The sequence below is a fragment of the Narcine bancroftii genome, chromosome 10 (genome assembly GCF_036971445.1).
Source record: "Narcine bancroftii isolate sNarBan1 chromosome 10, sNarBan1.hap1, whole genome shotgun sequence".
Lineage (NCBI taxonomy): Eukaryota > Metazoa > Chordata > Chondrichthyes > Torpediniformes > Narcinidae > Narcine > Narcine bancroftii.
This window is the reverse complement of record NC_091478.1, coordinates 70,620,471-70,643,200: the sequence shown is the minus strand read 5'-3', so window position 1 is coordinate 70,643,200 and position 22,730 is coordinate 70,620,471. Positions and strand designations below refer to the sequence as shown.

The 22,730-nt window shown below is 40.1% G+C and overlaps 1 protein-coding gene across 9 annotated transcripts in view; it reads left to right on the top strand.

Moving 5' to 3' along the window:
• The window catches only part of LOC138744724 (polyamine-modulated factor 1-binding protein 1), a 640,882-nt gene that overhangs the window by 483,286 nt on the left and 134,866 nt on the right, over positions 1 to 22,730 (top strand). For all 9 annotated transcript variants that reach the window (XM_069901308.1, XM_069901306.1, XM_069901305.1 and 6 more), the window contains one exon: positions 18,805 to 18,927. In XM_069901308.1, coding sequence (XP_069757409.1) covers positions 18,805 to 18,927 — 123 coding nt within the window. The remainder of the gene's footprint in view (positions 1 to 18,804; positions 18,928 to 22,730) is intronic.

Here is a 22,730-nt window from a genome sequence, read left to right as displayed (position 1 = left end):
TGTATGATTAATCCATTTTCAAGTAATAATTTCCCAAGATCTCAGTCGAGTACTGATGAAAGTAAAGACCAGTCACACTTCACTTGATAATAGAAGAAAGGATCTTACGGAAATGTAGAAAATTATGAAAGGCATAAATAAGATTGAGGTAGGTAAGTTGTTTCCATTGGTGGAGGAGACTAGAACTAGGGGACATGGTCTCAAAATTCAGGGTAGTAAGTTTAGGACAAAGATGAGGATCAACTGCTTTTCCCAGAGGGTGGTGAATTTATGGAATTCTCTTCTCCTTTGAGAAAGTGGAGGCTACCTCAGTAAATATAATTAAGACAAAGTTGGAGAGATTGTAGAGGAATTAAGGGATATGGGGAAAAGGCAGGTAGGTGGAGATGAGCCTGTCATTAGATCAGTCATAGCAGAGCAGGTTTGGTGGGATGGATGCCCTGCTCCTGCTCCTGTTATGTTCATAACTATGTGATGTAATAAAATCATAGACCAAAACATCATCGAATCTGAAAGAATTAAACTCCCTTGAGTTGTATGGGCTAAATCAATGGACCTTAATTAGATGCAAAAAGGTTTTTAAACCTTAAGCAACTCAGAATTAACTTTGAAATATAAAGATCAGAAATTCAATAGAAATAGCTAAGTCTATGACCCACTAAAAACAAAGCTTTTGTGAAATTAGCATTTTTTGTGTTACCTTGGCTTTTCACATTGATTTCAAAGCAAACGTTAAATGACTATTCCATTTGGAGATATGTCATTAGGGTACAAGACTTCTGTAGAAGTGATATTAATTTGAGTTTCTGTTAGCTGACTGAAATCCTGGAATGTTTCCCTTCACGGACACTTTCTCTAATAATAGCAGTCTAAAGGAACTCTTGGGGATTTTCAAAAGATAGCATTCATGTTTTATGTCCTGCAAAATATTTATCTAGTGCTTTGTTGCAGGTGGGATTGATTATTTTTTTTGTAATATTGGCTCTTTTCTTTGATGTGACATAATCTAAACTTGTGTTTTAACGTTTTTAATTTGAATCCAAGAGCAATTAATTGTAATCAAATTTAGAGCAATATAAACAGAAAATTGTGGAAAATTCAGCAAGTAGCATTGCAAAAATGTAAACTCAATAGGTGGTATTGTGAAATTGAAAAATCAGTTGCTGCGTCAATTCAGTGATCGACAAGGCATATGTCAGGAGTGTGATGGAATATTCTTCATCTGCCTGAATGATTGCTGTACCAAGAACTCTCAGGAAGAGCAAAACCCCTCCGGGACAAAGCAAGCTATCCAAATGGCACCCCACTAACTGCCCCAAGCATTCACTTCTACTGCCATCAGAACAGAGCAACTGCATTTTGTACTAACTACAAAATATATTGCAATTGCTTGTCTACGCTACATAGCAGATTCACAACCTTGGGCTCAGAAAGGTCAGACTCGGGGTCGGAGGAGACAGTGAGTCAGTGCCTGGTGTCAGGTGAGAGGAGGAGGAGCCGGGAGTTATTGGGGTAAATTGGTAAGGGCTAATAAAAGGAGTAGAAAGGGAGGGAGCGGCCAGCGAGGAGCGGCACAGTGAGTGAGTGGCCCAGTGAAGGAATGGGGTCTTAGGACTTTGGCTCGAGAGACTTCGGCGAGAAGGAACTACTTGTGTGGGAAGGGTATTTATATTAAGAAAGGAGTAAATGGAGTCAGTTGGGGTAGTTAAGTGCTCCAATTGTGGGATGTGGGAAATCAGAGACAGCACAGCTGTTTCTGATGACTACACCTGCAAAAGGTGCATCCAATTGCATATAATGAATGACCATGTTAAGGAGCTTGAGCTGCAGTTGGATGAACTGAGGATCATAAGGGAAGCAGAGGCAGTGATAGAGAGGAGTTACAGGGAGACAGTTACCTCTAGAAGGCAGGAGTCAGGGAATTGGGTGACTGTGAGGAAAGGAGGGAGAGTGCCAGTGCAGAGTGCCCCTGTGGAAGTGCCACTCAGCAATATGTATTCTTCATTGGATACTGCTGGGGGGGAACAGCCTATCAGGGACGAGTAGTGGGGGTCAGGTCTCTGGCATGGTGGCTGCCCCTGAGGTTCAGAAGGGAAGGAGGGATAAGAACAGGATGCTTGTAGTTTGGGACTCGTTAGTCAGAGGGACAGATAGAAGGTTTGTGGGACGAGATCGGGGATCCAGGTTGGTATGTTGCCTCCCTGGTGCCAGGGTCAGGGTTATCTCTGATCGAGTACATAGCTTTCTGCAAGGGGAAGGAGAACACCCAGAAGTCGTGGTCCATGTGGGGACCAATGACTTAGCTAGAAGTGGGGATGAGGTCCTGAAACAGGATTATGTAGAATTAGGTAAGAAGTTAAAAAACAGGACCTCCAAGGTAGTAATCTCTGGATTGCTGCCGGTGCCACGCGCTAGTGAGGGCAGAAATAGGAGGATGTGGAAGATGAATGCGTGGCTAAAGAAATGGTGCAGGGGGCAAGGGATAAGATTTCTGGATCATTGTGATCTCTTCTGGGGAAGGTCGGACCTGTACAAAAGGGACGGACTCCACTTGAACTGGAGGGGGACCAATGTGCTGGCAAGCAGATTTGATAGAGCTGTGGGGGAAGGTTTAAACTAGTTTGGCAGGGGGCTGGGGAACAGAGTGTGAGAGCAGAGTCAAGGGAGCATGGCCACCTAGATGAGAATAAAAACGATAACAAAGGTAGGATGGAGATTAGGGTAGAAGGTAGAAAAGAGAATGTATGTGCGGGTCATTCTCTGAATTGCATATATTTTAATGCAAGGAGCATAGTGAACAAGGTAGACGAGCTTAGAGCATGGACAGATACTTGGGGTCACAATATTGTGGCAATTAGTGAGACCTGGCCACAAGAGGGGCAGGACTGGCAACTTAACGATCCAGGATACATTTGTTTTAGATGTGACTCTGCATGTCAAACTGCATGAGTTTTTCAAGCTTTGTTGGGACCAAGGAAAACTGCCTCAGGACCTTCGTGATGCCACCATCATCACCCTGTACAAAAACAAAGGCGAGAAATCAGACTGCTCAAACTACAGGGGAATCACGCTGCTCTCCATTGCAGGCAAAATCTTCGCTAGGATTCTCCTAAATAGAATAATACCTAGTGTCGCCGAGAATATTCTCCCAGAATCACAGTGCGGCTTTCGCGCAAACAGAGGAACTACTGACATGGTCTTTGCCCTCAGACAGCTCCAAGAAAAGTGCAGAGAACAAAACAAAGGACTCTACATCACCTTTGTTGACCTCACCAAAGCCTTCGACACCGTGAGCAGGAAAGGGCTTTGGCAAATACTAGAGCGCATCGGATGCCCCCCAAAGTTCCTCAACATGGTTATCCAACTGCACGAAAACCAACAAGGTCGGGTCAGATACAGCAATGAGCTCTCTGAACCCTTCTCCATTAACAATGGCGTGAAGCAAGGCTGTGTTCTCGCACCAACCCTCTTTTCAATCTTCTTCAGCATGATGCTGAACCAAGCCATGAAAGACCTCAACAATGAAGACGCTGTTTACATCCGGTACCGCACGGATGACAGTCTCTTCAATCTGAGGCGCCTGCAAGCTCACACCAAGACACAGGAGAAACTTGTCCGTGAACTACTCTTTGCAGACGATGCCGCTTTAGTTGCCCATTCAGAGCCAGCTCTTCAGCGCTTGACGTCCTGTTTTGCGGAAACTGCCAAAATGTTTGGCCTGGAAGTCAGCCTGAAGAAAACTGAGGTCCTCCATCAGCCAGCTCCCCACCATGACTACCAGCCCCCCCACATCTCCATCGGGCACACAAAACTCTAAACGGTCAACCAGTTTACCTATCTCGGCTGCACCATTTCATCAGATGCAAGGATCGACAACGAGATAGACAACAGACTCGCCAAGGCAAATAGCGCCTTTGGAAGACTACGCAAAAGAGTCTGGAAAAACAACCAACTGAAAAACCTCACAAAGATAAGCGTATACAGAGCCGTTGTCATACCCACACTCCTGTTCGGCTCCGAATCATGGGTCCTCTACCGGCATCACCTATGGCTCCTAGAACGCTTCCACCAGCGTTGTCTCCGCTCCATCCTCAACATTCATTGGAGCGCTTTCATCCCTAACTTCGAAGTACTCGAGATGGCAGAGGTCGACAGCATCGAGTCCACGCTGCTGAAGATCCAGCTGCGCTGGGTGTGTCACGTCTCCAGAATGGAGGACCATCGCCTTCCCAAGATCGTGTTATATGGCGAGCTCTCCACTGGCCACCGTGACAGAGGTGCACCAAAGAAAAGGTACAAGGACTGCCTAAAGAAATCGCTTGGTGCCTGCCACATTGACCACCGCCAGTGAGCTGATATCGCCTCAAACCGTGCATCTTAGCGCCTCACAGTTCGACGGGCAGCAACCTCCTTTGAAGAAGACCGCAGAGCCCACCACACTGACAAAAGGCAAAGGAGGAAAAACCCAACACCCAACCCCAACCAACCAATTTTCCCCTGCAACCGCTGCAACCGTGTCTGCCTGTCCCGCATCGGACTTGTCAGCCACAAACGAGCCTGAAGCTGACGTGGACATTTACCCCCTCCATAAATCTTTGTCCGTGAAGCCAAGCCAAATAAGAAAGAAGAAAGATAGATCAGGGGGTAAAAAAGGGGAAGGAGTTGCTCTGCTTGTTAAGGAGGACATTACTGCCGTGAGGTGGCAAGATGGTCTGGAGGGATCATCCAGTGAGGCTGTTTGGGTGGAATTGATGGGTGAAGGAGACATGAGGGTGCTAATAGGGGTGTATTACAGACCACCAAATGGGTCAAGAAAACTAGAGGAACAAATGTGTAGAGAGATAACGTATATGTGTGATAATCATAAGGTAGTGATCATGGGAGATTTTAACTTCCCTCACGTTGATTGGGATACCCATACAGTTAGAGGGCTGGATGGGCTAGAGTTCGTTAAATGTGTTCAAGATTGTTTTCTGAATCAATTAGTAGAATGTTGGAGATCCAATTGGGTCTAGTGATCATAATTCTGTTAGTTTTAAGGTAGTTTTAGGGAGGAGCAAGGAGGGGCCTAAAGTTGAGGTTCTGGATTGGAGAAGAGCAAATTTCGAAGGAATACGAAGGGATTTGGGGAGTATTGAGTGGGACAGGATATTTTCAGGTGAGGGTGTAAATGAGAAATGGAGGATATTCAAAAAATAAATTTTGAGGGTACAGAGTAGTTATGTTCCAGTGAGGATCAAAGGAAAGGCTGGAAGTCATAGGGAGGCTTGGTTTTCGAGGAATATTGGAAATTTGGTTAGGAGAAAAAGGGAGGTGTACAAGAAGTATAAAGAACAGAGAGCTGACAATTTGAAGGAGGACTACAAGGAGTGTAGAAGGAATCTTATGAAAGAAATTAGAAAGGCCAAAAAAAGGCACAAAGAGGCTTTGGCAGACAGAGTAAAAATAAATCCAAAGGGTTTCTATAAGTACATTAAAAGTAAAAGATTAGTGAGGGATAAAATTGGACCCCTTGTAGATAGTGAGGGTAGGCTGAGTGAGAAGTCAGAGGAAATGGGGGAAATTTTGAATGATTTCTTTGCCTCGGTATTCACTAGGGAAAAAAATATTGAACCAGTTGAGGTAATGAAAAATAGTGGGGAGGTAATGAAGCATATAAGGATAACCGAGGAGGTAGTGATGGCTGAGTTGAAAAAGATAAAGGTGGATAAATCTCCGGGACTGGACAAAATATTCCCAAGGACACTCAGGGAGGCTAGTGGACAGATAGTGGGGCCATTAACAGAGATATTTAGGATGTCACTGGCCACAGGAGTAGTGCCAAAGGATTGGAGGGTGGCGCATGTGGTTCCGCTGTTTAAGAAAGGGTCTAAATGTAAACCTGGGAATTATAGGCCCGTGGGTCTGACATCTGTGGTGGGCAAGTTGATGGAAAGTGTTCTGAGGGATGGTATTTACAATTATTTGGAGGTACAGGGATTGCTAGGGAGTAATCAGCATGGTTTTGTCAGGGGTAGATCATGCTTGACAAACCTGATTGAGTTTTTCGAGGGGGTTACAAAAAAGGTTGATGAAGGGAAAGTTGTGGATGTTGTCTATTTAGACTTTAGTAAAGCTTTTGACAAAGTTCCCCACAGGAGGTTAGGAAAAAAGGTGGAGGCATTAGGTATAAAAGAGGAGGTAGTGAAATGGATTCAGCAATGGTTGGATGGGAGGTGTCAGAGAGTAGTGGTAGAAAATTGTTTGTCCAATTGAAGGCCAGTGACTAGTGGAGTTCCTCAGGGATCGGTCCTCGGTCCACTATTGTTTGTTATATATATTAACGATCTGGAAGTAGGGGTGGAGAATTGGATAAGCAAGTTTGCGGATGATACAAAGATTGGTGGTGTTGTGGACAGTGAGGAAGATTACCGTAGATTAAAAGGTGATTTAGGGAGGCTGGAGGTGTGGGCTGAGAAATGGCTGATGGAATTTAATACAGATAAGTGTGAGGTGTTACATTTTGGAAAGGCAAATCTAAATAGGTCATATGCATTAAATGGTAGGCTATTGAGATGTGCAGAGCAACAAAGGGATTTAGGAGTTGTGGTAAATAATACCCTCAAGGCTGATACTCAGGCAGATGGTGTGGTGAAGAAGGCATTTGGAATGTTGGCCTTCATAAATCGGAGTATTGAATTCAAGAGTAGGGAGGTTATGATGAAATTGTACAAGGCATTGGTGAGGCCAAATTTGGAGTACTGTGTACAGTTTTGGTCACCAAATTATAGGAAAGATATAAACAAAATAGAGAGAGTGCAGAGAAGGTTCACGAGAATGTTGACAGGATTTCAAGGTTTGAGTTACAGGGAAAGGTTGTGCACACTGGGGCTTTTTTCTCTAGAGCGTAGAAGATTGAGAGGGGACTTGATAGAGGTGTTTAAGATTTTAAAAGGGACAGACGAAGTAAACGTGGATAGGCTTTTTCAATTAAGAGTGGGGGAGATTCAAACTAGAGGGCATGATTTAAGATTGAAGGGGGAAAATTATAAGAGGAACATGAGGGGAAATTTCTTTATGCAAAGGGTGGTGGGGATGCGAAATGAGCTTCCAACAGACGTGGTCGAGGCGGGATCATTGGTTACATTTAAGGAAAGACTAGATAGTTACATGGATAGGAGAGGACTGGGGGGGTATGGACCGGGTGCTGGTCAGTGGGACTAGGAGGGTGGGGATTTGTTACGGCATGGACTAGTAGGGCCGAACTGGCCTGTTCTGTGCTGTAAGCGGTTATATGGTTATATGGTTTAACCTCTACCCAAAACTGATGAAGGCACCATGCACACCACCCACAACCTACAGATTTCCCTTGAAGTGGCATGCTGTAATCATTTGGAAACACATCACCAGTAGATTATGATTGCTGGGTCCACACCTCACTCATCAATTCAGTGCAGTAGTTCAAGGAAGCTCATGACTACCTTCTCCAGCTAATAATGGGAATAGTAATCTTGCCAGCAATGCTCAGATTCAAAATAAAAATCATTTAAAACTTTAATTTTGGGCCCACTATGTCGCAGAAACCACAACCTGATAATGAAATATCATGATGTCATCAAACCACAGCATGATAACCTACAGTTCAGTATGACAAGAACACCATCTATAAATGTGCCAGCGATACCATGGTGTGGGTAGTATAAAGAATGGTGATGAGTCAGCATACAGGAGAGAGATTGAAAACTTGACTGAATGGTGGACCTACAAGAACCTTGCACTCAATGGCATCAAAACTAATGACATGATTTTTGACTTCAGGAAGGGAAAGCCAGAGGTATACAATCCAGTGATTATTGGGGGATCAGAGGTGGAGTGGGTGAGCAAATTTATGTTCTTGAGAGTCTCTATCACAGAGTTTCTTTCCTAGACCTAATATACCAATGGCATCGTGAAGAAAGCACCTCAGTACCTCTATTTTCCTCAGGAGTTTGCAGAGGTTTGGTATGACACCAGAAACTGGCAAATTTCTACAGATGCGTGGTGGAAAATGTGCTGACCTAATGCATCATGGTATGGTATGGGGACACCAATACCCCCAAAAGTAAAGCCCTCCAAAATGTAGTGGATACAACCCAGGCAAAACCTTCCCCACTATCAAGAACATCTACAGGGAACAGTGGTATCAGAGAGCAGCAGCAATCGTCAAAGATCCACATCACCTAGCACATGCTCTGTCCTCACTGCTGCCATCAGGAAAGAGGTCTAGGTGCCACAAGACTCACACCACCAGGTTCAGTAACAGCTGCTCCCCCTCCACCATCAGACTCCTCAACAACAAACTCGGGGATTAATTTAAGGACTCTTGTTCACTTTTTGATTTTTTTTCCTCTATTGCATAGTCAGTTTGTTTACAGTTTCTCTATTTGTTATCTTTATTTCGTTATCTATTTACAGTTCTTTATTTACACTACCATTAAGTGGTAACTCTTCCTTGCCTGCAGAAAAAGAATCTCATGATGTCATCTATGTACTCTGACAATAAATCTGAAATACAGAAATTTCCAAAAAGAGAAAAAAATCCATCTGTTGAAAACCTGAACTAAAACTAAAAAAAAATGCTGGAAAGATGCATTTGTAGGAAGGGGGAGAAGAATTAACATTCTTCAGGTTTCATCAGCTCGTGGTAACTCTGTTTCCATAGATTTGCCCTAGTCTGGCTTTGGTGTGAGTACAGGATCAGAGCAAGTTCTAACTGCCTTCTGGTAAGGCCCGGCTGACCACCTAATTCAATGGCAATTAGTAATGGGTAATAAATAATCTGGATCTGCTTCCCAGCACCATGGTATCATAAAATATTTACAGCACAAGCCATTCAACCCATTCTGTTGGTATCCTAAATGGACAAAAATACTAAATTGAAATAAGTAAATTGCTGTTGCACTTTTGTTAAGTAAAAAAGAAAGGTTTAAAAGAGTGCATCTTTATTTTTGACAGTTGCAGCATATCTTTCATTGTCATTGAAGAGCATGAAGTCATTTCCCCCACTTCCTCATTATTTGGAAAGATTAGTTGCCAAGAGATCCAGCAATTGGAGCATCCTTATTTATTCCATATTGGAGTATCTCATTCAAGTCACACAACTTAGTATACATCTACAAGCCATCTTAATTTTGGGGCACGATGCTTAACTGTTATGGTTTCCTTAAGCAGCACTTCTGACAATAGTTAACAGTATCTCACCTTAAAATATTGGACAGTAGCCAGTAAGTGATTATAGAGCAAAAGATCTTACAGGAAGAAAGAAGGCATTTCTTTTTCAGTCAAGCTTATCTTGCATACAAATGGACAGCTTTTTTATAGAGACTTGCTTAAAAATTGTGTCTAAATTTTGATGCAACATGTACAAGGAGCATGTTCAGTTGGTGACATGCTGCACTCCTTTAAGGCGTGCATATGCTCCATTTTTAAAAACCTCTATTTTATCTGATTTAGTTGGAAGAATTTTCTTATTGTGGTTTTGTGAAGTATATTTTGTTTGGCATTCTCACTTGTTTACCCTGTGGTCATTAAGAACGTATTGCACACCTTTGTGTATGTTACTGCTTTTTCTACAATATTGGAAATATTTAAGTTGTAGAGGTAGGGCAGAGATGTGCATCACTTGAATATTGTGTTTCATCATGAGCTTGAATTTCTGTGTTTTCACAATAAAATTACTTTGCATGTTTTTGAAGCAAAATATCTGTGTTCTAAGACAGGTGTGACTTTAAAACCTTGTTAACATTAAATTGGAAGTTATCTGAATGCTGCATTTATAAATCGTGTTTGCCCTGGAGGTAACACAAGAAGATTGATTTTTCGACCTCACTAGGAATTTTGATTTATAGTGTGTGGTTACCTGGATACGACATGTTTTAGTTTATTGCTTGCACCAGTAAACTCTATGCTTGTCCACTGGTTCATTTAATCAAACCAATGTCTTCATCATGCTGTGAAATAAGAAACTAACCCTCAGGTTGGTTAATGTACAGCAGGACAGTATAATTGTGATACTTCCAGCACCTTATGAAGTACTGAACAGTTGTTTCTCATTCTCTTCAATCTTTTTCTCATTTTATCCAGTTTTTTTTAAATTCTAAAATAACAAGGCTACCATAGAATAAACTTGACCAGAAACAAAAGCCCTATTTGGATGAAAGAACTAACTAGTTTGCACAGATCTGGAATGCTTCATTGCAAAAGCAAAAGGAATAAAACCAAGATGAAGCAATGTGATTCCCAGCTAATCCAGCACCAAAGAATGGAGATGTTGTTCCGTTGCTGAAATCCAAGAAAAATTGTGGATTTTACTCAATTTAGTATGATTGGCATTCTCCAATGCAGTGTTGCCTCCCTGGTGCCAGAGATATCTCAGATTGAATTCACACCATTCTCAGGAGGGAGGGTGAGCAGCCATAAGTTATGGTCCATGTAGGGACCAATGGTGTGGGTAGGAAGGATGATGAGATCCTGCAAAGAGAGTTCAGGGAGTTCAATGCTAGGTTGAAGAACAGGACCTCCAGGATGATGATCTCAAGACTGACACCTGAACCACGTGCTAACGAGGTTAGAATTAGGAGGATAATGCAGTTTAACATGGCACTAAAGAGATGGTCCAAGAAGGAGGACCAGGTTTCTGGATCTCTGGGCTCTCTTCCAGGGAAAGTGGGATCTGTTCCAATGCAGGCTGTTTGCATCTGAGCTGGAGGGGGACTAGTATCCTTGCGGGAAGGTTTGCTGGTGCTACTCCGTGGGGTTTAAACTTGATTTGCAGGAGGGTGAGAAACAGAGTTCCGGAGAAGATAGTGGAATGAGGGAGAAAAAAGATGAAGAGAAGATTGCATGTTACATCAGAAGTCAAAGGGTTGTATGTGGTGGAAATGTTCTCAGATGCATCTATTTCAATGCAAGGAGTATTGTAGGAAAGGCATACGAGCTTATACCGTGGATTAGCACGTGAAATTATACTTGGTGGCCATTAGTGAAACTTGGTTGCATGAGGGGCAGGACTGGCAGCTCATTGTTCCAGGCTTCTGTTGTTTAGACATGATAAAAATAGAGGGATGAAAGGGGGAGAAATGGCATTGCTTCTGAGAGAAAATATCATCACTGTGTTCAGGCAAGACAGATTGTAGGAGCAAATCTGTAGAGAGATAGCAGACAGCTGCAGGAAACATAAAGTTGTGATAGTAGGAGATTTTAACTTTTCCAAATAATTGACTGAGACTCCTATACTGTACAAAAGCTGGATGGCTTGGAGTTTGTCAAATGTGTTCAGGAATGTTTTCTAAATCAATATTTTGAGGTACCAACTAGAGTGAATGCAATACTGGATTTCCTATTGTGGATCAAGACAAGACAGGTGACAGAAGTATGTGTAAGGGAACATTTTGGGTCCAGTGATCATAATGCCATTGGTTCCAAGTGGTTTATGAATAAAGATAGGTCTTGTCCTTGGGTTGAGATTCTAAACTGGAGAAAGGCCAATTTCGAGGAAATGAAAAAGGATCCAGAAAGTGTAGATTGGGACATTGTTTTCTGGCAAGAATGTGTTTGGTAAGTGGAAAGCATTCAAAGTGAAATTTGTACAAAGTTTGTTTGTTCCTGTCAGGGGACATGCTGGGGCTCTAGTTAAGAAGAGATAAGTGTATAGCAGGTATAGGCAACAAGGAGCAAATAAGATACTTGCGGAGTATAAAAAATGCAAGTAAAAACTTAAGAAGGAAATGAAGAAGGCTAAAAGAAGACATTAGGTTGCTTTGGCAGACAATTCTCAGGGTTTCTAAGGTATATTGAGAGCAAAAAGATTATAAGGGACAAAATTGGTCCCCTTAAAAATCAGAGAGAACGGTTATGAATGGAGACACAAGAAATGGGAGAGATCTTGAATGTGTTTTTTTGCATTAGTATTTATTCAGGAAAGTGGCACAGATTCTTGGGAAGTAAGGAAAACAGTGAGGTTATGGAACCGATACAGATTAAAGAGGAGGAGGTGCATGCTGTCTTAAAGCAAATAATAGTTATTGACAAGATATTCCCGAGTGCAGAAATTGCAGGGGCCTTGGCAGAAATATTTAAAGTGTCCTTAGCCAAAGGTGATATTCAGGAGGATTGGAGGGGAGCTCATCTTTTACTGTTGTGTGAAAAAGGCTCAAAAAGTAACCCAGGAAATTAGAAGACAGTGGGCTTGACATTCATAGTAGATAAATTGTTGCAAGGTGTCCTAAGAGATCGGATATGCAAGTATTTGGATAGCCAAGGACTGATCACGGATTGTCAAACATGGCTTTTGTGCATGATAGGTCACGTTTACCCAATCTTATGATGATGATTCACTTTATTGTCATTGTACCAGTAAACTAGACAATGAAATACAATCAGCATCGATCGGAAGTTAAAAAATAGTGCTTTATACATTAGAATAAAAAGTGCAAATAAAACCAACAACAACACTATTCTACAAAGAACTATTTAAAAGTCCTAATTTTACAATGTGAGTGCAAGACCAGTCAGTGCCACAATTCAGGGTTCAACATAGTCATAGCTTTGTAAAAAGAAAAGCTCTTCTTGATTCTGCACGATCCAAGGCTCCTGTAGTGTCTGCCCAAAGAGAGAAGAGTGAATAGTCCATGATTTGGGTGTGTGGCACCTTTGATATTGTTTCTCACCCTTCCCAGATATCGTTCCCTATAGATGTTTTCAATGGTAGGTAATTGGATTCCATTAGTCCATTGGCCAGTTTTAACTACCCGCTGGATCTTGTGCAATACAATTCCTGTACCACACCAAAATACCATATGTAGCTCACTCTCAACTGTGCATCTATAGAAATCTAACAGTATCCTGGGACAGAGGTGGATCTTCCTCATGCTCCTTAAAAAATAAAGACCCTGTTGTGCCTTTTTAATCAGAATTGAGGAATCCAAGGGCCAAGTGAAATCTTCAGAGAGATGGACACCAAGGAATTTAAAGCTCAGTAAACACTCCACCACCACCCCATTGACGTAAATTGGGACATGAGTGTGGCTTCTGGCACACTTGAAGTCCATGCTGATCTCCTTAGCCTTCTGAGTGTTATGTGTCAATTTGTTATCAGCACACCACAAGGCCAAGGGCTGAACCTCATCCCTCTAGGCTATTTCATCATCCCCTTTAATCAGGCCTACCACCATGGTGTCATCTGCGAACTTGATTATTAAATTTGTACTATACATAGGAACGCAGTCGGAGGTAAAGAGAGAATATAAAAGGGGGCTCAACACACAACCCTGTCACACCAGTATTCAAGGTAAGAATGGAAGAGAAAATATTGTGCATCTTAACAGATTGAGGTCTGTTAGTTAGCAAGTCCAAAATCCAATTACAAAGGGATGGGCTGATACCACGCAAACAAGTTTGATTACCAGCTTAAGAGGGGAAAAACAGGGTTCAAAGCCAAGCTATAGTCGATGAATAGCATTCTAAAATTGGAATTAGAGCTGTCCAAATGAGTCAAAGCAGAGTGAAATATTGTTGAAATGACATCCTCAGTTGACCTGTTAGTATGGTAGGGAAATTGATGAGAATTCATGGTAAGACCAACCTCTTAAAACACTTTGCGATGATGAAGGTGAGTGCAATTTGATGGTAGTTATTTAGACTCATAGCGACAGAGCCCTTCAGCACAGGCACAATCGTTGCAATCTTAAAGCTCATTGGAACAACTTCCTAGGCTAGGGACATATTGAAAATGTCCGTAAAAACCCCAGCCAACTGTTCTGCACAGGCTCTAAGCATACGGCCAGTTTTGCCATCCAGACCAGCTGTACATTCACCCTATTCAGGGTGGCCCATACATCAATGATGGAGATTGAGAGAGGTATTTCATCAGGTAAAATATCCACCTTGAAAGAGAACTTATTCTCTCAGTCAAAGCAAGCATAAAAATAATTATGTTCCTCAGAGAATTTTAGGAAGTCACAATTAGAAGGCGGCGCAATACCAGATGATTGATAATCTGTGATCATCTGTATGCCCTCCCACATGCATTAAAGGTTCAAGGAAATTAAATGATCTTTGATTTTTTTTGTTCATATATTTAGCCCAAGAGATTCCCCTCCTTAAGTTGGTCCTATCTAATCCATAAATCTCCTGGTCACCAGATCTGTCTTTGAGCAAACGGTGAACCTCACTGTTTATCCACAGTTTTTGGTTAGCAAATATTTTAATTTTCTTCTGTGATGTCATTCCATCCACACACCTATTAATATACTTAATAACAGTTGGTATATGAATCAATATCACCCTAAGAATCTAGTGTAGCATGAGCAACAAACACGCTCCATGTTGAAAAAGTTTGAAGAGATTACCAGGAATGTTGATGAAGGAAAGGCTGTAGACATTGCCTACATGGACTTTAATAAGGCCTTTGACAAGGTTCACATGGAAGGTTAATCAGGAAGGTTCAGGCCATTGGAATTCATGGAAGTAGTAAACTGGATTCAACATAAGTTATACAGGAGAAGCCAGAGAGTGGTCGTGGATGATTGCTTCTCAGACTGGAGACCTGTGACTAGTGGTGTACCTCAGGGATCAATGCTGGGATCATTGTTGTTTGTCATCTATATCAATGATCTGGATGATGTGGTAAATTGGATCAGCAAATTTGCAGATGACACAAAGATTGAAGGCATGTTAGAGAGTGAGGAAGGCTTTCAATACTTGCAGAGGGATCTGGACTAGCTGGAAAAATGGGCTGAATAATGGAAGATGTAATTTAATGCTGACAAGTGTGAGATGTTGGATTTTGGAAGGATAAACCAAGCTAGGACATGCACGGTAAATGGTATATGACGGAGAAATGCGGTAGAACAGAGGGATCTGGGAACACAGATGCATAATACCCTGAAAGTGGTGTCACAGGTAGATAAGGTTGCCAAGAGAGCTTTTGGCATATTGGTCTTCATAAATCAAAGGACTGAGTATAGGAGTCGGAATGTTATGGTCAATTTGTATAAGACATTGGTAAAGCCTAATTTGAAGTATTGTGTGCAGTTTGGTCACCTAACTACAAGAATGATATCAATAAGATTGAAAGGTGCAGAGAAGATTTACTTGGATGTTGCTGGTTCTTGAGGAACTGAGTTATAGGGAAAGATTAAACTGGTTAGGTCTTTATTTCATGGAGCATAGAAGAATGAGGGAGATTTGATGGAGGTATACAAAAGTATGAGAAGTATAGATAGAGTAAATACAAGACAGCTTTCTGCACTGAGGGTAGGTGAGATACAAACCAGAGGACATGGGTTAAGGGTAAAAGGGGAAAATTTTAGGGAATTAACAGGAGGAATTTCTTCCACAGAGAGTAGTGGAACGAGCTGCCAGTTGAAGTGAATGTGGACTCAATTTTCACATTTAAGAAAAATGTGGACATGTACATGGACAGGAGTGGTATGGAGGGTTATGGATTGGATGTAGGTCAGTGGGACTAGGCAGAGTAATAGTTTGGCATAGACATAGAAGGGCTGAAGGGCTTGTTTTCAATGCTGTAATGGTCCAAATTCCATCTAGCTTTGGCATTGAGCTTGTCCACTGGTAAATCTTAGAAGAAAAAATGAACAAAGCAGAGCAATCACAGGCAAATTCTGCTCATTCAAGTCTATACTTTTCATTGAGATTAAATTATTAGCATAGGGCTCAAATTGTAGAGATGAAAATAGCAGTAACTTGCAGGTTATTTGTACGCCCACCCCAAGAATATGGCTTTAAATACCATCTATTTCAAAGTTCAAATGCTACAATTAGCCCAATTAGATTATCAACTAAGGCATCCATGTATCTATGGAGAGAGATGTGAATTCTTGGTTCTTTACATGCTGAGTAACTTTTACAAAGGCTATGGATCTTTTTGCTTCTCGACCATTGACTTTGAGTCACTCTGAAGCGGACTATAAGACATAGGAGCAGAAATAGGCTATTTAGCGAATTGAGTATGCCCCACTATTTAATAATGAGCTGATCCGTTCTCCTTCTCAGCCCCACTGTCCGGCCTTCTCCCCATGACCTTTGATGGCCTGGCAAATGAAGAACCTATAATCTCTGCTTTAAATACACCCAATGACTTGGCCTCCACAACTGCCTGTGGCAACAAATTCCACAAGTTTACCACCCTCTGCAGATCCTGGTCCAAGTCATGAAATGAGAACTATGGGGGCTGAGCCCAACACCTCTGAGATTTGAGTACCCAGTCCAAGACGAGAACAATCCATTCACAATCTACAAGTTATGGTGTGAACACTGACCCAAGGTGAGCCAATCCTCTAAAATATCAGGGATGTTTCTATGGTGGGGAAAATTGGGGATACAGGAGTGCTTCTGCTCCTTTTAAATGACACAGACTGCTGCAATGGCACTCCTGTTCTCTTTTGTGATGCTGGGCTTCCAGAATCATGGATATCCTGGGCAGCATAGTTTAATCTGTAAAGTCATAACCTTAATTCAAATATTTAAATTTCTGTCCTGACTCCAGAATTGTTCACCTCCTTAACAATTAGAGTTCAGTTGAGTTGGATTAAGTTTTAAGATGTTTTTATTTTATGACTGAATAATCCAAGCCATCATTACTCCTTCATCCCATCCTTGCCATCCTCCCACCTTTCTTTTGGTGTTAACGTCCTGCCTGTGGTACAGCACAAGATTTTACAAAGCTGCATTTATTTTATTTAAATTTGTCCTGCCCATGATCAGAAATCTATAGGTTCACAAAAGGAAAATATGAAATAACAAATGCAACAGTCCTTTCTTTTCAATTGCACTTTATAGATCTTGAAATTCTCCAATGTATATTTATTCCAATAAGGATATGTTTTGTGCTTGCTCTGCTTTGAAATTTTCTTGACATTATTTAGGCTTCTCTGAAAATTCAAAATACTGTGGTTGTTTGAAATCTCACAAATTTGAGTTTTTTAAAGTGACAATGATGACGGCATTTAATAAAGTATAGTAGTCCCCTCTTATCTGTGGGAGATATGTTCCAAGACCCCCAATGGATCCCTGAAAACGCGGATAGTACCAAACCCTATACAGGTATGCACTGCTTAATGTCCATGATACAATCATGAAATTGGGCGTTATGCAATGTGGACATTGTGTGAATATCATATTATATACTTAGCAAAGCTATATGGGATACCAGCAGTGCACCTGTAAACTTTTTATTTGTAAGTAGGGATCAATGTGGGGACCGACACATGCCTGTGGGCAGAGAGTGTGGCAGTGTGATCAGTGAAGGGACTGACATGGGGCTTTGGGGAGAGAGCGGGGCACTGGGTTAATTGTGGGGATTGATACGAGGCTGTGGGGAGAGAGCAGGGCAGTGGGATCAGTGTGGAGACCGACATGTAGCAGTGAGGAGAGAGCAGGGAAGTGGGAGCTGTGTGGGGACCAACACGGGGCTGTGAGGAGAGTGTGGACAGCGGGATAAGTGTGGGGACTGACACAGGCTATGGAGAGAGAGGGGGGCAGTGGGAACAGCGTGGGGACTGATACCACTGGGTCTCCCTTTCCTCCATGATATTTACTGGAAGCATTGCTTAAATAGGGCTCAAAGAATGATTGTGGACCCTTTCCATCCAGCACACAGTATCTTTGACCAACTACCATCAGGAAGGAAGTACAGGAGCTGCCAGACTGGGAAATATCTTCTTCCCACTGGCTGTGAGATTGATGAACTATATCCTGTAACTGAATGAATGATCACAAAGTAGTTTTATATTTAATTTAAACTATATATTTATGTAGATGTGTGATTATTGTATACTGTATATTTTGTGCTCGTATTTGTATGTGTACACAGTGGTGTGGAGAATTGCTGTTATGTTGGGTTCTATATGGACAGTCAGATGATAATAAACTTGAATTTGAAAGTTTAAAGGAGATTTTTCAAGCCAAGACTTTTACACAGAGAGTGGAAAGTATCTGAAGCATGCTGCCAGTGGAGATGGTAGAAACTGATACGATAGAGGAATGAGCAGGCAAGGTAAACAGGGAGACAGACTATTGGTTCAGTTTAGATCAGCATCAAAATCTAAAATAGAAACACAACACGTCAGGGATCATCTGCGGAGCAAGAAAATATTGTTATTTGACGGTGAAGATCCTACATCAGAGTTTGAAATAGTCTGAAAAGAAACAAAGATTTAAGTTGCATAAAATCAAATAGAAGCAGCTCATCTTCAGACTATTCACATTATAGCCTCTGGTCTAAATATCGAATTCAATAATTTCAAATAATTCTCCATTCAAGCATTGTATGTCACCTTCCCAGCAATCACGTTTTTTTTCTTTCTCATCTACTTTTATTTGCATCCCTTGCCTACTTTTTGCTATACGTCTTCCTTTGAGCTTTGTCTATTATCTATCATGTTATTCAATCACTTCTGGTCTCCACCCTTTCCCAGAGTTTCCCATTTGTCCTCTCCACCCATCTCATTTCCTCCATAATTCCTCTGGAATTTTTAATTAATTTTTTCTCAGTTTGGTCTTTAAGTTTAAACATAACTCTGTTTCTCTAACAACCAAATCTGAATATTTCTAGCAATTTTGTTCCATGACAGACTTGGAGGGTTTCAGCTGAATATCTGGAATAAAAAGAGAAAAGCTGGAAATACTCAGTAGGTGAAGCAGCATTTGTGGGTAGAATTAATGTTCCAGATCTAATGTGTGGCCTGTTGAGTATTTTCAACATTTCTATTTTTATCTAGGCAGTTATATTTCCTCCTAGGTTAAAACTTTTTTTTTGTATTCCAGGCTGAAAATTGGGAAGAAAATGTAGTAAAACTCCAAACAGATTTTGCTTCATACAAAGCCACCCACAGTCACACTGATGCAGAGTACGATATCCAGACTGCTCATCTTGGACAACTCAAGAAGGTAAAACATTTTGTTAGTAAACAATAAAATCTGCAGATGCTGGGGTCTAGGACAGAACACAAAAGCACCTCAGCAGGTCATGCAGCATCTATAGAAAGTAAAAGGCAGTAATCATTTATGTTCCATTTTGTTCCTTTATCCTCATCATTGTACAATAACACATTTTTTAAAATTTAGTGCAGTGAGAAGGGTTTTAATTTACATTTTAAATTTAATTTAAAATAAATTTGATAACCTGGTGCAGTAAGAAGGGTTCTTCTGGGATCAATCTAGCAGGTCAATTCCAACATACATACAGCCACATAAAGTAGAAGAACAAGAGCACAATCAATGAGTGTAGAGTTACAATGGGAAAAAAAAATCAATTAGTCCAAAGAAAGAGCAGCACAAGATTGTGAGGTTCAGTCAGGAGCCTGATAACTGAAGTACCCTGGACCAGAACTTGTGTCTGTGCTTTTTTGATGATACTCTTTTTATTTAATATCAGAAGTGTGGCAGGATTTTTTTTTTGTAAATTTCATTTAAAAATGTTTCCACACATGTAATCATAGCTAAATGCAAACTACAGTTGTCAAATATTAGTATTAAATTGATTATACATGATGGAATAAAACCCCAACCCCCTCACCCCCTAAACAAAACTGCAAGAAAGACAAATAAGCAGAAATAAAAAAAACACATGGAAAAAGAAAATGAAAAACAAGAGGACACCATTCATCACATGGCTCTAACCATTTGTGTCTTTTAATACTTCCAAGGAGGTAAATGGGGTTCAAAGCTTAGGGAAAACATCTATAATTAATTCCCTCAGCTTGTAAATAAGGGTGCTAAATTTTTTAAAATACATCATATTTATTTCTCAGATTGTAAGTAATTTTCTCAAGAGGAACGCAACTACGTATTTCTACGTTCTATCGCTCCATACCTTGGTGGGTGCCTGATTTCGATGTTACTGTTATACATTTTCTTGCTACTGCCAAGGCAATCTTTACAATTCTTTTTGATATATAGATAATTTCAATTTTGGTCTTACCCCTTCAATATTACCTAATAAAAATAACATTGGGTTTGTGGAAATTTAATTTCTGTACCCTGTTCTAAAAAAGTTGCCAACTTTATCCAAAAGGGTCTCACTTTAGGGCAAGACCAAGTAGAATGTAAAAAAGTTTCTATCTTCTTGCAACATCTAAAACATTGGTCTGATTTCAATCTATTTAATTTCTGTGGCATGAAATATAATTTACGTAAAAAATTATATTGAACTAGTCTATAATGTTTATCATTTTTGTCATACTATCTTGACATAAATCTAACCAATTTTGTTTATCAACGTTAATATTTAAATCTATCTCCCATCACTTTCTGAACCTATGTATCCCCTGTATGGGAATCCCCTTCTGCAATAAAGTGTACAGAGCTGAAATAAATGTCTTCACCTGTTTTGCGAGTCAGCCTTTCCACATCACCACATTTTGTTAATAACATTGTTGGACCTAGTTTATCTCTTAAATAACCCCTTAAATGATAATAACAAAAAAGTGTATTACACATGTATTTTGTATCCTTTATTTATTTTCCAATTGTTCAAATGATATTAAATTTCTTGCTTCATAACAAACTTCTATATATCTAATTCCTTTTTGAGACCAAAGGTTTAAAAATTGATTATCCGTTGAAAATAGAATAAGTCGATTCTGTATCAAAAGCACTTTAGGCAGGACAACCCTCCTCATTCCAATTTCATTGTTTATCTTATTGCAAATATTAATCAAATGTTTCAACAAAGGTGCTTCCCTCTCCCCAGATATTAATTTTGAATCCCATTTATATACAAAGTCTACTGATATTTTCTCTCCTATGTTATCAGTTTCTATTTTAATCCATGCTGGGTTTTCTCCCTCATCAAAAATGAACCTTGAAGCCTAATTTGAGCTGCCTTATAGTAATTTTTAAAATTTAATAACTGTAAACCTCCTAACTCAAACTTCCATGTCAATTTGTCTAAAGAAATTCTTGACATCTTACCCTTGTTTAAAAAAAATCTTATATATTTATTTATTTCTTTTTAATTAAAAAAAAGAGGAATTATCTAAAACAGGTTCTTGTCCTGTTTCAAAATGATAATGGTGTCTTGTATGTAAGCCTGCATAAAGAAGTGGTAGTAAACTAAAGAACTTAGAAGTTAATCAAAATGAGCTGAAATTAGGTGACTGGCTCTTGGTATTCACCAACATGGAGTTCAAGGCACTTATTTTTGGAAGGAAATAAAAGCAGGAAAATGAAGATCAAATAAAAGAGAGCAGGTTAGTTTACACAAGACTCCATAACATCAAAAATGAATAACACCAATAGAAACATAAAACAGCACAGAAAACAAGCCATTCAGCCCTTCTAGTCTGTGCCGACCATCATTCCGCAAGTTCCATTGACCTGCTCCCATTCCATAACCATCCAGACCTCTCTTATCCGTGTATTTATCCAATTTATTCTTAAAACTTAAGATCAAGCCAGCATTTACCACATCAGATGGCAGCTCGTTCCACACTCCCACCACTCTTTGAGTGAAGAACTTTCCCCTAATGTTCCCCCTAAACATTTGCCCTTCCAGCTTAAAACTATGACCTTTCATATTTATCTCCCGAATCTAAGTGGAAAAAGCCTACTCGCTTCCCTATAAAGTAAAAATATATATTCCCTACATTAACTTTTCTGATACTAATCACACTTTATATTAGGCAAGTGCATTAATTTCCCATTCCACAAATTGGATTGTTTCCATTCCAAAATATTGATCATTATTTATTATCCTTTTAAACAAACAGCATGATAATTTTTTGTGATGTGTAAATTATTGATTGTACATAAAGAAGTCCATCCTGACAGGAAAGGATAAGACCTTAATGAAACATTTTTGATTGATGATTGCATTGCATTTGGTTGTATTATATTCATTTTTATTGGCAAGAATTAATGTGCTTAAAAATGAAATATTAGTCTATCCAATAAAAATGAATTAATGCTGACCCACAAAACTGGCAAATTGGTACAATTACATGAAGACACGCAATTCCTTTTTTTGTAAAAAGATTTCAAGTCTTGCAAATAAAACTGAGAGCTCTCCTTTAAGGAGCATGTTTTCAGCTGAGACCCTGAAGAAATGGCACATGGTGATGCTTCCAAAAAGCTTTATAGATTGTTATTTACCATCTATGTTTCTAAATGTAGTTTTACTTTTGGGGGACTGAAGTGCTGAGGAAAATATTTGTTTTGGAGACTTTAGTGGTACTGCTCTTAAATACAGTCAAATCCCTGGAATCCGACAGCTACAGGATTTGCAGATGCTGGATGTGCACATTTTCAGTTGCCTTAAAGACACTCTTACAATACCTGATTAATACACCTACATTAATATTAAAAAGTTTAAAGGGCAAAAAAAAATCTGAATTGTTGTCCTTAATTATGTAAAGTTCACATAATCAGTTCATTCCCTTAGTTTACAAAATTTAAATTCGGACCCTGGTTTGCTTGTGCTGCAGCAGCTTTGCACTAACCGTGCTGCCATTATCACTAACCCACCTCCCCCAAGTTTACAGCTACTTAAACATATACAGTATGTTTCTGATTATCTGAAAATCTCAGTTATCTGAAAAAAGTTTTGGCAGCAGCATGACATCACAAGATGAAAAATAATTTCTTAAATTCATGCATTTATCTTTTTTGGATGCAGAGATCGCATTGTTTTTTTGTCATAAGAATTAAACATTATTTCGTCCTTGAAAAACTTTCCTTTTTTGTTGTTTAAC